This window comes from Nerophis lumbriciformis, linkage group LG24 (assembly GCF_033978685.3).
Source record: "Nerophis lumbriciformis linkage group LG24, RoL_Nlum_v2.1, whole genome shotgun sequence".
In the NCBI taxonomy this organism is placed as follows: Eukaryota; Metazoa; Chordata; class Actinopteri; order Syngnathiformes; family Syngnathidae; genus Nerophis; species Nerophis lumbriciformis.
The window spans coordinates 12,088,687-12,107,096 of NC_084571.2; the positions used below are offsets into that span (position 1 = coordinate 12,088,687).

Below are 18,410 nucleotides of genomic sequence, written 5' to 3' on the forward strand. Positions count from 1 at the left end.
TATTTAGTAGGGCTGTGAATCTTTGGGTGTCCCACGATTCGATTCAATATCGAATCTTGGGGTCACGATTCTCGATTCAAAAACAATTTTTTTCCCGATTCAAAACGATTCTCTATTCATTTAATACATAGGATTTCAGCAGGATCTACCCCAGTCTGCTGACATGCAAGCAGAGTAGTAGATTTTTGTAAAAAGCTTTTATAATTGTAATGGACAACGTTTTATCAACTGATTGCAATAATGTAAATTTGTTTTAACTATTAAATGAACCAAAAATATGACTTATTTTATCTTTGTGAAAATATTGGACACAGTGTGTTGTCAAGCTTATGAGATGCGATGCAAGTGTAAGCCACTGTGACACTATTGTTCTTTTCTTTCCTTTTTTTTTATAAATGTCTAATGATAATGTCAATGAGGGATTTTTAATCACTGCTATATTGAAATTGTAACTAATATTGATACTGTTGTTGATAATACTAATTTTTGTTTCACTACTTTTGGTTTGTTCTGTGTCGTGTTTGTGTCTTGCATTGTTATGGTATTGCTGTGTATTGTTTTGTTGGATTAATTAATTAAACTTTTTTTTTTTTAATAAATAAATACAAAAAAAAAAAGATTTTTTAAAAATGAGAATCTATTCTAAATCACACAACGTGAGAATCGCGATTCAAATTCAAATCGATTTTTTTCCCACACTCCTACTATTTAGCACTTTCTGGATCCTCGCAGATCACATTCTATGTGTGAAAACATTTTGCTTTGGACCTCAAGATGTGAGATAAATACACACACAGGATGTGCCTCCCACTCTTTCTCTCTCTCTCTCTGTATGTGTGTGTGTTAGTCATGGCAGTGTGTTGCCGAGCGGCAGCCAGTTGTGTGTTTTCTCTCTCGGAGCTCACACTCCTCTCTCTCATCCGCTAGCCGCCTCTCCTCCTTTTTACGTTTCACATCAACCTCTTGAAGTTTCTCATTCCGGATCTTTAGTGGCAGTGTTTAAGCGTGTGTGTGTGTGCGTGTGTGTGTGTGTGTGTGTGTGTGTGTGAGTGTGTGTGTGTGTGTGTCTGTGTGTGAGAGTGTGGTTTCCAGCATGGAAGCAGTGGCACTGTACACGTTTCATGCCACTGAGGGCGATGAACTCAGTTTCAACAAAGGAGAATTACTCAAGGTAAGACCAAAAACGCTTTTTATACCTCCACATCTGCAAGTTACTACTACAATGCTAAAGTAACTGAAGGGGTAGCGCATAGATGTCTTAGCAAATTGGGCTTTTTTCCGTTGTTATTCTCGTTAAAGAGGACAAAAGTGAGCGCATATCTGCACAGGATGATTGTGGCAGAAAATTGCTCCTCAAAGTGTTGAGTGGCGGCAAACGTCAGGATTCTCTGCGGACGTGCGACATGTCGCCAGCTGCTCAGGGCTCACGCCATTAATCAGGGTGTTTTAAAGGCGGCAGGGAAAAAGAGGGCACACAGGGCAACCAATCAGGAAGTGGAGTGAAACTCCCCGCGCCACTTCGTTAGGTTTCGCTTTAGCAGATGTCCCGGGGTCTTTGACTCGGGTCAAAGGTCAGGTTTTGCATTTTTGCGGCGACTCACATCTTCCTGAGAATGTACAAATGTAACTTAACAGACTATTGACCTGGGACTGTAGTCAGGGTGCGACTGAAGTCATGTGACTAAATATAACAGAAAATCATATATTATTATTATTAATATAGAGTGAATGTCCAACATTCACACAGGTAAGACTCCACACCAGAAAATCATCAGTGTTATTATTATTAATATTGAGTGAATGTCCAACATTCACACATGTAAGACTCCACACCAGAAAATGATCGATTTATTGTTATTATTATTAATATTGGGTGAATGTCCAGCATTCACACATGTAAGACTCTACACCAGAAAATCATCTATTTATTGTTATTATTATTAATATTGAGTGAATGTCCAACCTTCATTCATGTAAGACTCCACACCAGAAAATCATCTATTTATTATTAATAATAATAATATTGAGTGAATGTCCAACATTCATTCATGTAAGACTCTACACCAGAAAATCATCTATTTATTATTATTATTATTATTAATATTGGGTGAATGTCCAGCATTCACACATGTAAGACTCTACACCAGAAAATCATCTATTTATTGTTATTATTATTAATATTGAGTGAATGTCCAACCTTCATTCATGTAAGACTCCACACCAGAAAATCATCTATTTATTATTAATAATAATAATATTGAGTGAATGTCCAACATTCATTCATGTAAGACTCTACACCAGAAAATCATCTATTTATTATTATTATTATTATTAATATTGTGTGAATGTCCAACATTCATTCATGTAAGACTCTACACTAGAAAATCATCTATTTATTATTATTATTATTATTAATATTGAGTGGATGTCCGACATTCACACAGGTAAGACTCCACACCAGAAAATAATCTATTTATTATTATTATTATTATTAATATTGTGTAAATGTCCAACATTTACACATGTAAGACTCTACACTAGAAACTCATCTATTTACTATTATTATTATTATTATTAGAGATGCCTGATAATGGCTTTTTTGCCGATATCCGATATTCCGATATTGTCGAACTCTTAATTACCGATACCGATATCAACCGATACTGATATACACAGTCGTGGAATTAACACATTAGTATGCCTAATTTTGTTGTGATGCCCCGCTGGATGCATTAAACAATGTAACAAGGTTTTCCAAAATAAATCAACTCAAATTATGGAAAAAAATTCCAACATGGCACTGCCATATTTATTATTGAAGTCGCAAAGTGCATTATTTTTTTTAACATGCCTCAAAACAGCAGCTTGGAATTTGGGACATGCTCTCCCTGAGAGAGCATGAGGAGGTTGAGGTGGGCGGGGTTGAGGTGGGGGCGGAGTAGGGGGTAGCGGGGGGTGTATATTGTAGCGTCCCGGAAGAGTTAGTGCTGCAAGGGGTTCTGGGTATTTGTTCTATTGTGTTTATGTTGTGTTACGGTGCGGATGTTCTCCCGAAATGTGTTTGTCATTCTTGTTTGGTGTGCGTTCACAGTGTGGCACATATTTGTAACAGTGTTAAAGTTGTTTATACGGCCACCCTCAGTGTGACCTGTATGGCTATTGACCAAGTATGCAGCATTCAATTGTGTGTGTGAAAAGCCGTAGATATTATGTGACTGGGCCGGCACGCAAAGGCAGTGCTTTTAAGGTTTATTGGCGCTCTGTACTTCCCTCTACGTCCGTGTACACAGCAGCGTTTTAAAAAGTCATAAATTTTACTTTTTGAAACCGATACCGATAATTTCCGATATTACATTTTAAAGCATTTATCGGCTGATAATATCGACAGTCCGATATTATCAGACATCTCTAATTATTATTATTATCCATCCATCCATTTTCTACCGCTTATTCCCTTTATTATTATTATTATTATTAATATTGTGTGAATGTCCAACATTCATTTATGTAAGACTCTCCACCAGAAAATCATCTATTTATTATTATTATTATTAATATTGTGTGAATGTCCAACATTCATTCATGTAAGACTCTACACCAGAAAATCATCTATTTATTATTATTATTAATATTGTGTGAATGCCCAACATTCATTCATGTAAGACTACACTAGAAAATCATCTATTTATTATTATTATTATTATTATTATTAATACTGTGTGAATGTCCAACATAAACACATGTAAGACTCTACATTAGAAACTCATCTATTTATTATTGTTGTGTGAATGTCCATCATTCATTTATGTAAGACTCCACACCAGAAACTCATCTATTTATTATTATTATTATTATTATTATTATTATTGTGTGAATGTCCAACATTCATTCATGTAAGACGCCACACCAGAAAATCATATATGTATTATTATTATTATTATTTATATTATGTAAATGTCCAACATTCACACCTGTAAGAGTCCACACCAGAAACTAATCTATTTATTATTATTATTATTATTATTATTATTATTATTATTATTATTAATAGTGTTTTAATGTCCAACATTCATTTACAGTCGTGGTCAAAAGTTTACATACACTTGTAAAGAACGTAATGTCATGGCTGTCTTGAGTTTCCAATAATTTCTACAACTCTTATTTTTTTTGTGATAGAGTGATTGGAGCACATACTGTGAGCAAATCTGCTGGGTCAAAAGTATACATACAGCAATGTTAATATTTGGGTACATGTCCCTTGGCAAGTTTCAATGCAATAAGGCGCTTTTGGTAGCCATCCACAAGCTTCTGGCAAGCTTCTGCTTGAATTTTTGACCACTCCTCTTGACAAAATTAGTGCAGTTCAGCTAAATCTGTTGGTTTTCTGACATGAACTTGTTTCTTCAGCATTGTCCACACGTTTAAGTCAGGACTTTGGGAAGGCCATTCTAAAACCTTCATTCTAGCCTGATTTATCCAGTCCTTTACCACTTTTGACGTGTGTTTGCGGTCATTGTCCTGTTGGAACACCCAACTGCGCCCAAGACTCAACCTCCGGGCAGATGATTTTAGGTTGTCCTGAAGAATTTGAAGGCGAACCTCCTTTTTCATTGTCCCATTTACTCTCTGTAAAGCACCAGTTCCATTGGCAGCAAATGAAGCCCAGAGCATAATACTACCACCACCATGCTTGACGATAAGCATGGTGCTCTTGGGATTAAAGGCCTCACCTTTTCTCTTCCAAACATATTGCTGGGTATTGTGGCCAAACAGCTCAATTTTTGTTTCATCTGATCACAGAACTTTCCTGCAGAAGGTCTTATCTTTGTCCATGTGATGTCAGATGAGGATGAGGACCATACAGACCACAGCTGAGAAACAAATATGTTTGGCGGTCCTCTGGAGGGCCCTCGCGGCCAGGGCCGGCCCGTGGCATAGGCCGTATAGGCAAATGCTAAGGGCGCCGTCCATCAGGGGGCGCCACGCCAGTGCCACAAATGTTGGAGAAAAAAGAAAAAAAAAGTTGGTACTATTATTTCTAAATACAAAAAAATAATCCCACGTTAATTAAAATGCAAAGTAAAGCCTATATAATAGAAATATTATTTGTTACAACATTACCCCCCCACCCCCCCGCCCGCACGGTGCGCCCCCTCCCTTCCCGTATCATGACTCTTTTTGGACGTCACCACATCAAAAAATCAACACAAGATGTCAAAACGGCCAAAACTGTCAGGTGCCCAGGGAAGAAAAAAGAGAAAAGAAGAGGAGTAGAAACGAGAAAAGACAGAGGTAGCAGGTAGGTAACGTTAGCCTACATGAAATTATTTGTCTGTTACAGAATGTGATAGTAACCTGGCTTTTTAGCATTAAGCTAATGTTACATGATTCGGCAATTGCTAATCAATAAATAGCTAGTTCTGTTTTAACGTCGGGTTAATATTGTGGAGGGGGCTAAATTGTTATGGAAAATAATAATGTAACGTTAGGTAATTACAGTACTTCCACCTTACATTCCTCAGGGACATTTGTATTAGATCTTTTAAGCAGGTGTTTTTTGTTTACATTGTTATTGCCTTCTGGTTAGCTAATGTTTGCCCTGCAGGTAATAGTCACTTTTCCACCCCTTTATATATTAGGTATAGTTGTAAGCCTAGTTGTTAAAGTGCACATCATTAATGTTAATTAAGCAATATGTATGTAAAAAATATTGTATTTCATATATTCGTTTTTTATTTTTTGCATTCATTTATTTATTCATATTTTTTTTAATCTTGTTAACTATTCTGATTGTTAATTTGCTTTCTTTAAGTAAAAAAAAGGTCAAAGACAAAGCTATTCGGTTTCTTGTGAGTATATACACTTCACTGCCGATGTGGGGGGGCGCCATTTAAAATCTTGCCTAGGGCGCCAGATTGGTTAGGGCCGGGCCTGCTCGCGGCCCCATGGTTAAGAAAGACTGATTTAAATCACACGTTTGGACCTTTGAGTGTCTTCTGTTAGCTAACAAGGTTAAAGTGTCATTGTAAGGATGTGCTAATGTATTTACAGTGCTCCAAGTTCCTCTGTACGACAGCAGCAAAAATTCTTGTCTACCAAGTTTTGAACTAAACTCGGGGGCCGGTATGGTGACGAGATTTGGTTACTAGCCCTGGTCTTCGCGCTATCGTAGACCTTAAAGCATTTTAAATGTAAACTTGAATGTAAAAATGTTATATTTTGACACTGTTGGGTCACCTTGCTTACAGGAAATTGCTAACTAACTAAGCATACTAACTGTTAGCGTGCGAATGTAGCTTTTTTTCTAGCTCAATTATATATTTTGTTACTTGGCCTTTCAGTGCAACTGTGGCTTTTCAGCATTCACACGCATTTGTATCTTATGTTAATGTTATCAAAAAAACGTATTCTCTAATAAAAAGTGTTCCGACTTCCACATGTCAATTGCTGACATCAACATGCTAACTTATTTATTTTGTAATTATTTTTTGGTTAATTTTGCAGGTATACACTTCAGAGTCATATATGCTGGTACTTGACGCATGCTAACTATTAGCATGCTGGTATGTTATTGTTAGCCCGCTAACTTTTCTTTTGTTGCTAATTTACAGGTACACACCTCAGAGTCATATATTTTGGTACATGACATATGCCAACTGTTAGCCTGATAGCCTTTTTTCTTTTAGCTAATTTACAGGTATACACCTCACAGTCTTATATTTTGGTACTTGATAAATGCTAAATGTTAACATGCTAACTTTTTTAGCTAATTTCTCAGGTGAAGACCGCAAAGTCATGCACATACATAGCTACTTTATGCATACTAACTGTTAGCATACTAACTGTTAGCGTGCAAATGCAGCTTTTTTTCCACCTCAGTTATACATTTTGTTACTTGATGTTATAAACTCTTGCCGTTTTAGTGCAGCTTCGGCTTTTCGGCATTCACACGCTGCTTTTTCTGTTTATGTTGTCCAAAAAACGTATGCTCTATTAAAAAGTGTTACATTTATTAAAAGATTCAAGCCATGCCAAATTCAAGATTCTCCTTGCTAATGCTAATCAATTGCTAACATATACATGCTAACTTTTTTTTAAAACTTTTAAATTTTTTGGGTAATTTTGCAGGTATACACCTCAAAGTCATATCTATGCTAGTACTTGGTACATGATAACTGTTAGCATGCTAGTATGTTAACGTTAGCCTTCTAGCTTTTTTTTTTTAGCTAATTTACAGGTACATACCTCAGAGTCATATATTTTGGTACATGACGTATGCTAACTGTTAGCATGCTAGCTTTTTTAAAGCTAATGTACAGGTATACACCTCAGAGTCATATATTTTGGTACTTAATAAATGCTAAATGTTAACATGCTAACTTTTTTAGTCCATTTCTCAGGTCAATTCCAATGTAGGAGCGATTATGCAATATTGGCACAAGAGAAGTGGTCAGCTCTGACTCAGATTTGGGTGAAATAAATCTAAATGATTTCTTCAAATTTACAGGACATATTTTCTTTTTGTAGCTGAGTATGTTGAGGGCTGGAGTTGGTCCACATGTGCAGTGTGACGACGCATTAGTCAGGCAGCACGGGAGTATCCTTCTCTTTTAGAATAACTTTAAGGAGAAGAGCGACGGTCAAGGCCTAAAAATAAGCGCTCATATGTTTCCAAATAGTCCAACATGAAAGCGTCCCTTTGGTGTTGACATAAAAGAAATGTCTGGCAGGTAGAATTCTGCAGAGAGTTAAAAATCATTATTCACTTCCAACGTCACAAACATAAAACGGCTATTTTTAACTGACCTCATTTTCTCACACCTAATATAATCTTCACCTGGAATCATTTTCAGAAGATTTAGTTTTATTTTGGGGGTAACATGTTTGGCCAGACATTTTTACTCAGGGTGTAATTCTTTGGGCACGCAACAATTTGATGCGATTCTGATTCCTGGGGTGACAATTCGATTCAGAATTTAATCTCGATTTAACACGATTCGCAATTCAAAGCGAAACGTTTTCAAAACAGGTTAGAAAAGCTTCTTGTCGTTCAGTCATTCTCAAACTGTGAAGAAGAAAAGTGTGTTCTCGTATTTCCTCCCTGTGTTAAAGGGCGTACCTTAGGGTTCCATATTAGGTCCGTTGTTGTTTTCTATTCATGTAAATAATCTCTGGGATGATGTACCAAATGCCGCGTTCCATTCTTATGCAGATGACGCGACCATATATTGTTCATCCCCCGCTGTTGTGTGAACCTTTGAGCTCCTGAAGTCTGCTTTTGATGTTGTTCAGTCCCACTGCCAAAAACAGAGAAATCCAAGGTAATGTTATTTTCAAATGGTAAACGACCGCCATTGAACATTCCAACACAGGCCCGGCCCTAACCAATCTGGCGCCCTAGGCAAGATTTTAGGTGACCCCCCCCCTCACAAGAAACCGAATAGCTTTATCTTTGACCTTTTTTTTTTTTTACTTACAACTATACCTAATATATAAAGGGGTGGACAAGTGACTATTACCTGCAGGGCAAACATTAGCTAACCAGAAGGCAATAACAATGTAAACAAAAAACACCTGCTTAAAAGATCTAATACCTGAGGAATGTAAGGTGGGAGTACTGTAATTACCTAACGTTACATTATTATTTTCCATAACAATTTAGCCCCCTCCACAATATTAACCCGACGTTAAAACAGAACTAGCTATTTATTGATTAGCAATTGCCGAATCATAACATTAGCTTAATGCTAACAAGCCAGGTTACTATCACATTCTGTAACAGACAAATAATTTCATGTAGGCTAACGTTACCTACCTGCTACATCTGTCTTTTCTCGTTTCTACTCCTCTTCTTTTCTCTTTTTTCTTCCTTGGGCACCTGACAGTTTTGGCCGTTTTGACATCTTGTGTTGATTTTTTGATGTGGTGACGTCCAAAAAGAGTCATGATACGGGAAGGGAGAGGGGGGGGGGGGGGGGGGGGGGGCGTAATGTTGTAACAAATAATATTTCTATTAAATAGGCTTTACTTTGCATTTTAATTAACGTGGGATTATTTTTTGTATTTAGAAATAATAGTACCAACTTTCTTTTTTTTTTTCTCCAACATTTGTGGCACTGGCGTGGCGCCCCCTGATGGACGGCGCCCTTAGCATTTGCCTATACGGCCTATGCCACGGGCCGGCCCTGTTCCAACATATCAACTGCTTGTAAGGTTGAACTTGAAATGGTACTTGGGGATTGTCATTGATGAGAACTTGTCTTTTGAATCACACACAGAAAAACTTGTGGCTAAACTTAAAAATGTATTGGTTTTTTTTCTTTAAAAACAAGTCCTGTTTTCCCGACAAGATAGCAAAAAACGCTTGATTCTGACCACTTTTATGCCTTTGCAAGATTATGGAGACTTGCTTTTTATGAATGCACCCGACACTTATTTGAAAAAACGTAATAATGTTTATCACTGTGCCTTATGTTTTATTACTGGCTGTGGTAACCTTGTCCACCATTGCACTTTATATGTCCATCTTAGTCTGTATGCAGATTTTCTTGATGGATATTTTTGATGTATAATTCACTTCTTGGTCTGGTTCCCACTTATTTCAGTTTTTAAATGTGTAGAGATTCCAGTCGCTACAGTTTGCGGTCACAGGACATCCTTGGCATGTTGGTTCTTAGAGCCATCACAAGTCTCGGTAAAAAAAACCCTTCAGATTTGCTGCTCCATCCCAGCAGGCACAAGACATTGAAACAACGTTGAGAACTTGTTGAATTAGGTTCTGACATTGAGCAACTCAAACACAACTTTGAAACAACATGCTTTTTGGCGACGTTTAATCAATGTTGGGTTCTGACGTTGATATGACCATTGAATTTTGGTCATTTTCCCAACCAATATTCTACAACACAAATACAATGTTGAAACAACATGCTTTTTGACGACATTTAATCAATGTTGGGTTCTGACGTTGATATGACCATTGAATTTTGGTCATTTTCCCAACCAATATTCTACAACAGAAATACAATGTTGAAACAACATGCTTTTTGACGACGTTTAATCAATGTTGGGTTCTGACGTTGATATGACCATTGTATTTTGGTCATTTTCCCAACCGATATTCTATAACACAAATACAAAGTTGAAACAACATGCTTTTTGATGACGTTTATTCAATGTCAGGTTGTGACGTTGATTTGACTGTTGGACCAACAAAGTGGATCTAACGTTTGACACCAAGGTTGTCTCTATTTACAAATACAACTATTTTTCAACGTTGTTTCAACGTCAGTTTTAAAGGACATGTATGTATAATCAACGTTGTATCAATGTCTTGTGTCTGCTGAGACAGTCATGGATTGCAATACAAAAGGATCAGAGGTTACCTGAACTCATCACTTTGGGGGAATTTCAGGTCATTTTAAAGGATCAAGAAACTGTTTCTATTGGACATTGTACTTATTTTGAAATAATTTTTATTGAGACATTTTATTTTTCACCTATTGCGTTTTTTTATGTTTACGTTGTAAGTCATGTGTATTACTATAGTGTGTGACTGCTCCTGTTTTTGTGGCCAGGTTACTCTTGCAAAGTATATTTTAATCTGAATAAGTTTTTATCTGGTTAGATAAAGGAAAATTAATACAATGTTTATGGAGTATCATTGTTGATGATAATTTTGACTTGTGTGTAATGTTAAAAATATTAAATATACTTCTTAAATAACACCTCTGCCTTGTTTTTAATGAATACTTAGGTCTTGTACGCGACTGTATTTTAATGTTGGTTATTATGGTAGTACTTAATGAATACTTAGGTCTACTACACTACTGTATTTTAATGTTGGACATTATGGTGGTACTTAATGAATACTTAGGTCTACTACACTACTGTATTTTAATGTTGTCATTATGGTGGTACTTATTGAATACTTAGGTCTACTACACTACTGTATTTTAATGTTGTCATTATGGTGGTACTTAATGAATACTTAGGTCTAGTACGCTATTGTATTTTAATGTTGGTCATTATGGTGGTACTTAATGACTACTTAGGTCTACTACATTACTGTATTTTAATGTTGTCATTATGGTGGTACTTAATGAATACTTAGGTCTAGTACGCTACTGTATTTTAATGTTGGTCATTTTGGTGGTGCTTAATGAATACTTAGGTCTACTACACTACTCTATTTTAATGTTGTCATTATGGTGGTACTTAATGAATATTTAGGTCTACTAAACTACTGTACTTTAATGTTGATCATTATGGTGGTACTTAATGAATACTTAGGTCTACTACGCTACTGTATTTTAATGTTGTCATTATGGTGGTACTTATTGAATACTTAGGTCTACTACACTACTGTATTTTAATGTTGTCATTATGGTGGTACTTAATGAATACTTAGGTCTAGTACGCTATTGTATTTTAATGTTGGTCATTATGGTGGTACTTAATGACTACTTAGGTCTACTACATTACTGTATTTTAATGTTGTCATTATGGTGGTACTTAATGAATACTTAGGTCTAGTACGCTACTATATTTTAATGTTGGTCATTTTGGTGGTGCTTAATGAATACTTAGGTCTACTACACTACTCTATTTTAATGTTGTCATTATGGTGGTACTTAATGAATACTTAGGTCTACTACACTACTGTACTTTAATGTTGATCATTATGGTGGTACTTAATGAATACTTAGGTCTACTACGCTACTGTATTTTAATGTTGTCATTATGGTGGTACTTATTGAATACTTAGGTCTACTACACTACTGTATTTTAATGTTGTCATTATGGTGGTACTTAATGAATACTTACGTCTAGTACGCTACTGTATTTTAATGTTTGTCATTTTGGTGGTACTTAATGAATACTTAGGTCTACTACATTACTGTATTTTAATGTTGTCATTATGGTGGTACTTAATGAATACTTAGGTCTAGTACGCTACTGTATTTTAATGTTGGTCATTTTGGTGGTGCTTAATGAATACTTAGGTCTACTACACTACTCTATTTTAATGTTGTCATTATGGTGGTACTTAATGAATACTTAGGTCTACTACACTACTGTACTTTAATGTTGATCATTATGGTGGTACTTAATGAATACTTAGGTCTACTACGCTACTGTATTTTAATGTTGTCATTATGGTGGTACTTATTGAATACTTAGGTCTACTACACTACTGTATTTTAATGTTGTCATTATGGTGGTACTTAATGAATACTTACGTCTAGTACGCTACTGTATTTTAATGTTTGTCATTTTGGTGGTACTTAATGAATACTTAGGTCTACTACATTACTGTATTTTAATGTTGTCATTATGGTGGTACTTAATTTAAACTTAGGTCTACTACACTACTGTATTTTAATGTTGTCATTATGGTGGTACTTGGAGAGTAGTTTTCTGGGGTAGTAATTGGTAAAAAAAAAAAAAAAAAGTTTGTTTTAGTTGCATGGAGATAGCCTAAAACATTTTTTTTAAATCGTTTTTTATAAAAACATAATTTTTTTAATTACATTTTTGAAACTTTTCAATTGATTTAAAATCGGAATAAAGAAGAATAGATTTTTGTGCACTCTTAATTATTACTACATTTTTCGGCGTTGAAAAAAAAAAAGGTAGAGAAAAAGAAAAAGAGGAAGCGAGTAAAAATATAGGTTAATTTTGAAGGTATACACCTCAGAGTCATATATGCTGGCACTTGAAGCATTCTAACTGTTAGCATACTGGTATGTTAATGTTAGCCCGCTAACTTTACAGGTACACACCTCAGTGTCATACATTTTGGTACATGACGTATGTCAACTGTTAGCCTGATAGCTTTTTTTTAAGCTAATTTACAGGTATACACCTCAGAGTCATATATTTTGGTACTTGATAAATGCTAAATGCTAACATGCTAACTATTTTAGTTAATTCTCAAGTCAAGACCACAAAATCATGCATATACAGTTAGGTCCATAAATATTTGGACATTGACACAATTTTCAGTATTCCAGCTCTGTACAACACCACAATGGATTTGAAATGAAACAATCAAGATCTGCTTTAAGTGCAGACTTTGAGCTTTAATTTGAGGGTATTTACATCCAAATCAGGTGAACGGTGTAGGAATTACAACACATTTTATATGTGCCTTCCACTTTTTGAGGGACCAAAAGTAATTGGACAAACTAATATAATCATAAATAAAATTGTCATTTTTTAATACTTTGTTGCAAATCCTTTGCAGTCAATGACAGCCTGAAGTGTGGAAGCCATAGACATCACCAGACGCAGGGTTTGGTCCCTGGTGATGCTTTGCCGGGCCTCTGCTGCAGCTGTCTTCACTTCCTGCTTGTTCTTTGGGCATTTTCCCTTCAGTTTTGTCTTCAGCAAGGGAAATTCATGCTCAATCGGATTCAGGTCAGGTGATTGACTTGGCCATTGCAGGACATTCCACTTATTTGCCTTAAAAAACTATTTGGTTGCTTTCGCAGTATGCTTGGGGTCATTGTCCATCTGCACTGTGAAGCACCGTCCAATGAGTTTTGAAGCATTTGGCTGAATATGAGCAGATAATATTGCCCCAAACACTTCAGAATTCATTCTGCTGCTACTGTCAGCTGTCACATCATCAATAAATATAAGAGATCCAGTTCCACTGGCAGCCATGTATGCCACTACCACCACCATGCTTCACTGATGAGATGCTATGCTTTGAATCTTGAGCAGTTCCTTCCCTCCTCCATACTCTTCTCTTTCCATCATTCTGCTACAAGTTGATCTTGGTCTCATCTGTCCATAAGATGTTGTTACAGAACTGCACAGGCTCTTTTACATGTTTCTTGGCAAACTCTAATCTGGCCTTCCTGCTTTTGAGGCTCACCAATGGTTTACACCTTGTGAAGAACCCTCTGGATTTCCTCTGGAGAAGTTGTCTCTTAATTGTTGACTTGGACACAGATACACCTACCTCCTGGAGACTTTTCTTCATCTGGCCAACTGTTGTGAAGGGCTTTTTCTTGACGAGGGAAAGGATTTTTCTGTCATCCACCACACTTGTTTTCCGTGGTCTTCCAGGTCTTTTGGTGTTGCTGAGCTGAGCAGTGTGTTCTCTCTTTTTAAGAATGTACCAAACAGTTGATTTGGCCACATCTAATGTTTTTGCTATCTATCTGATGGCTTTGTTTTGATTTTTCAGCCTAATGATGGCTTGCTTCACTGATAGTGACAGCTCTTTGGACTTCATATTAAGAGATGACCTCCCCAGATTCCAAATGAATATACCACACTTGAAATGCCATCTAGGCCTTTTATCTGCTCTTTGTAAATGAAATAAATGAAAAAAAAACAAGGGAATAACACAAACGTGGCCATGGAACAGCTGAGTAGCCAATTGTCCAATTACTTTTGGTCCCTTAAAAGGTGGGAGGCACATATAAAATGTGTTGTGATTCCTACACCGTTCACCTGATTTGGATGTAAATACCCTCAAATTAAAGCTCAATGTCTGCACTTAAAGCACATGTTGATTGTTTCATTTCAAATCCATTGTGGTGTTGTACAGAGCTGGAATACTGAAAATTGTGTCAATGTCCAAATATTTATGGACCTAACTGTACATAGCTACTTTACGCATACTAACTGTAAGCATACTAACTGTTAGCATACTAATTGTTAGTATGCAAATGTAGCATTTTTTTCTATCTCAATTATATATTTTGTTACTTGACGTTATAAACTCTTGGCGTTTCAGTGCAGCTTCAGCTTTTCGGCATTCACACGCAATTTCTACTGAAATGGCATTTTCTGTTTTTGTTGTCCAAAAAACGTATTCTGTCATGTCTGTATTATCATGTTTTGTTTTAAGTCATGTTTTGTTTAGTTTCTGTCTTTTTCACTCCCTTGTCTGGTCACCATAGCAACCATTAGTTTTCACCTGTCACGTCACGCACCTGTTTCACGTTTTGACTCACACACACCTGTCACCAATCATGTCACTGATATTTAAGCATACCTTGTTCATCACTCGTCCTGGCTGCATTGTCGTTATGTCACTCCGGTTCAGGTCTCGTTTTGACAAAGTAAGTTCCCATGTCCATGTCCTAGTTTTTGTTTAAGATTAGCCTCACTTGCGTTTTAGGCACGCTTGCCTCTTTTTTGTTGTTGTTGTTGTTGTATTGTTTATGTTCGCGGTAGTGCGTGATTTATGTTCAATAAAACCTAGCCTACCTTCACGCTGTTGTCCGGAGCCGTCTATCTTGCGTTGGAAGAACAACCCCGCAGCAAGCTGCGACCCCCACGTGACAGAATGCAGGCAGCAGACGTTCTTCCGCAGACCGGCCACGAGGAGGTGATGGAGACGCGCTGGCAAAGCTGGAAGCCAACCAGAAAGGCTCTTTCTCGCCAGCATGACGCGTCGTTCCCCCAAAACCCTCCCACGGACAACAAGATTCCTCAACCAGCCCATTCTTCCTTCCCGCCGCAGGAGACCCGTGCTGATGACGTCATCCCGCCCACTGGTGATGACGTCAGAAACCAAGATTTTTTTTTGAGTCTATTTACACCCTCTGTCAGCCGCCCACTATGGACTTTGTTTCAAAGAAAAATCCTTTTGAGAAAATTGTCTTTTTTTGTTTTTTCAGACCCATTCTAAAGTGGGGGTAGGGAATAGACAATTTGGACAATTTAATGTTGAAGTTTCTGCCCTCCTCCGCCCACCCCTACAGAGAGTTCCAGACCGCAGGGAGCGCGTCTGGTATCCGCCCCTGGAGGGGGGGGCTGGGGTCGGGAGCTGTGTTGGTGGGGTGACTCAGCTTAACCATGTCAAGCCACAGCCTCCCTCACGGCCGCCACCACCAGTCTTTTACCATGCCAAGCCGCAACCTCCAGCTAGACCACCTCCACCTGCACCAGTAGCTCCACGACGCCAAGCTCCGGTACCAGCTCCACGACGCCAAGCTCCGGTACCAGCTCCACGACGCCAAGCTCCGGTACCAGCTCCACGACGCCAAGCTCCGGTACCAGCTCCACGACGCCAAGCTCTGGTACCAGCTCAACAAGACCAAGACCCTCCACGCCAAGACCAAGACCCGCCATGCCAAGACCAAGACCAAGACCCGCCATGCCAAGACCTAGACCAAGACCCGCCATGCCAAGACCTAGACCAAGACCCGCCATGCCAAGACCTAGACCAAGACCAAGACCCGCCATGCCAAGACCAAGACCCGCCATGCCAAGACCAAGACCCGCCATGCCAAGACCAAGACCCGCCATGCCAAGACCAAGACCCACGCCAAGACCAAGACCTATACCAAGACCCACGCCGAGCTTCGCCGCCTGACGCACCACGCCGAGCTTCGCCGCCTGATGCGCCACGCCGAGCTTCGCCGCCTGACTCACCACGCCAAGCCACGCCTGCCACGATGACGACGCGCCTGCCTCCTCGTCGGCCACGGATATGGCCGCTACCTGGTCGCCCGCCACGCCAAGTGCGCCCACCTCCCAGTCGGCCACGAATGTGGCCAATCCCTGGGCGCCCGCCTCGCCTGCTGCAGCGGCGTTCCACTCGCCGCCGCCACTTGACTTTGCCTCGGTGGATTCGGGGCCACTTGGGCTGGCGACCCACCGCCATGTCCCCCTCCCGCCCTCCCATGACTTTTGTTAAGTTTTTTCTTGGACATCTGGTATCTGTCCTTAAGGGAGGGGCTCTGTCATGTCTGTATTATCATGTTTTGTTTTAAGTCATGTTTTGTTTAGTTTCTGTCTTTTTCACTCCCTTGTCTGGTCACCATAGCAACCATTAGTTTTCACCTGTCACGTCACGCACCTGTTTCACGTTTTGACTCACACACACCTGTCACCAATCATGTCACTGATATTTAAGCATACCTTGTTCATCACTCGTCCTGGCTGCATTGTCGTTATGTCACTCCGGTTCAGGTCTCGTTTTGACAAAGTAAGTTCCCATGTCCATGTCCTAGTTTTTGTTTAAGATTAGCCTCACTTGCGTTTTAGGCACGCTTGCCTCTTTTTTGTTGTTGTTGTTGTTGTTGTTGTATTGTTTATGTTCGCGGTAGTGCGTGATTTATGTTCAATAAATCCTAGCCTACCTTCACGCTGTTGTCCGGAGCCGTCTATCTTGCGTTGGAAGAACAACCCCGCAGCAAGCTGCGACCCCCACGTGACATATTCTCTATTAAAAAGTGTTACAGCTTCCACATTTATTAACAGATTCAAACCATGCCAAAGTCAAAATGATCCTTACTAATGTTAATCAATACTAACATATTCATGATAACTTAAAAAAAAAAAAGTTAAAATTTTGTTGTTGTTAATTTTGCAGGTATACACCTTAGGAGTCATATCTATGCTAGTACTTGGCACATGCTAACTGTTAGCATGCTAGTATGTTAACATTAGCCCGCTAGTTTTCTTTCATCAAATTTACAGGTACACACATTAGAGTCATATATTTTGGTACATGACGTATGCTAACTGTTAGCCTGTTAGCTTTTTTTAAGCTAATTTACAGGTATACACCTCAGAGTCATATATTTTGGTACTGGATAAATGCTGAATGTTATCATGCTAACTTTTTTAATTCATTTCTCAGGTCAAAACCACAAAGTCATGCATATACAAAGCTACTTTGCGCCTACTAACTGTTAGCATGCTAATGTAGCTTTAATAATCAATCAAATGTATCTTTCTCACCCCTTTTTGTGTTCAAGCTACGGGCGACTATGTTTAAATGGCGTGAAATGGGCTCGCTGAAAAAGAAGAACTTTTGAACATTTGGCAACGTCCCACTGGGGATCGGTTCAAAAACAAGCATTTCACTTTTACTGGTTGCGGTTTAAGTTCATAGAATAAAGTACTTTTTTTCTTTCCGTCTTCGGCAGGGTGTGAAAAATCCCCAACACAATAACGGCAAGAATAGTCGGCGTGTGCAGGAAGTTAACGCATGTGACGCACTAAAGGAGACATGAGAAATGGTGGTAGTGATACTGATAATAATAATAATAATGGATTTAGATACAGCAGGTAATGGTCACTTGTATCTAGTGTCCTTTGTGGCGGACATATTCTACTTTATCATGTGAAATGATGAACATGGTGCAGGCCACAAATACGTGTGTGTGGGCGGAGTTTCCATTAAAAATGACTATATTTTTGTGTCATGTCTTATCAGCTTTTTTTTTCACAAAATGAAACAAGTCTGCCGATTCCATCATTTTTGTTCTAGAAGTATGAATTATGCTAACTAATGACTTAATAAGGCATATTTGTCTCTGCCGTCATCTTTTCTAATTAAGAGCAAGACCAATGATGGACCATTACCTTTTTACCCGACGTGAACAAATAGTGTTATTATGGGCAGGGCCTTCATTTATCTGTGTGTGTGTGTG

General features: G+C 38.3%; 1 protein-coding gene across 1 annotated transcript in view; it reads left to right on the forward strand.

The window, feature by feature from the left end:
• The first annotated feature begins 888 nt into the window (after positions 1-888).
• grapa (GRB2 related adaptor protein a) overlaps positions 889-18,410 on the forward strand; it is a 111,989-nt gene continuing 94,467 nt past the window's right edge. Inside the window, exon 1 of the mRNA XM_061981591.1 lies at positions 889-1,171. Coding sequence (XP_061837575.1) covers positions 1,094-1,171 — 78 coding nt within the window. The 5' untranslated portion in view covers positions 889-1,093. The remainder of the gene's footprint in view (positions 1,172-18,410) is intronic.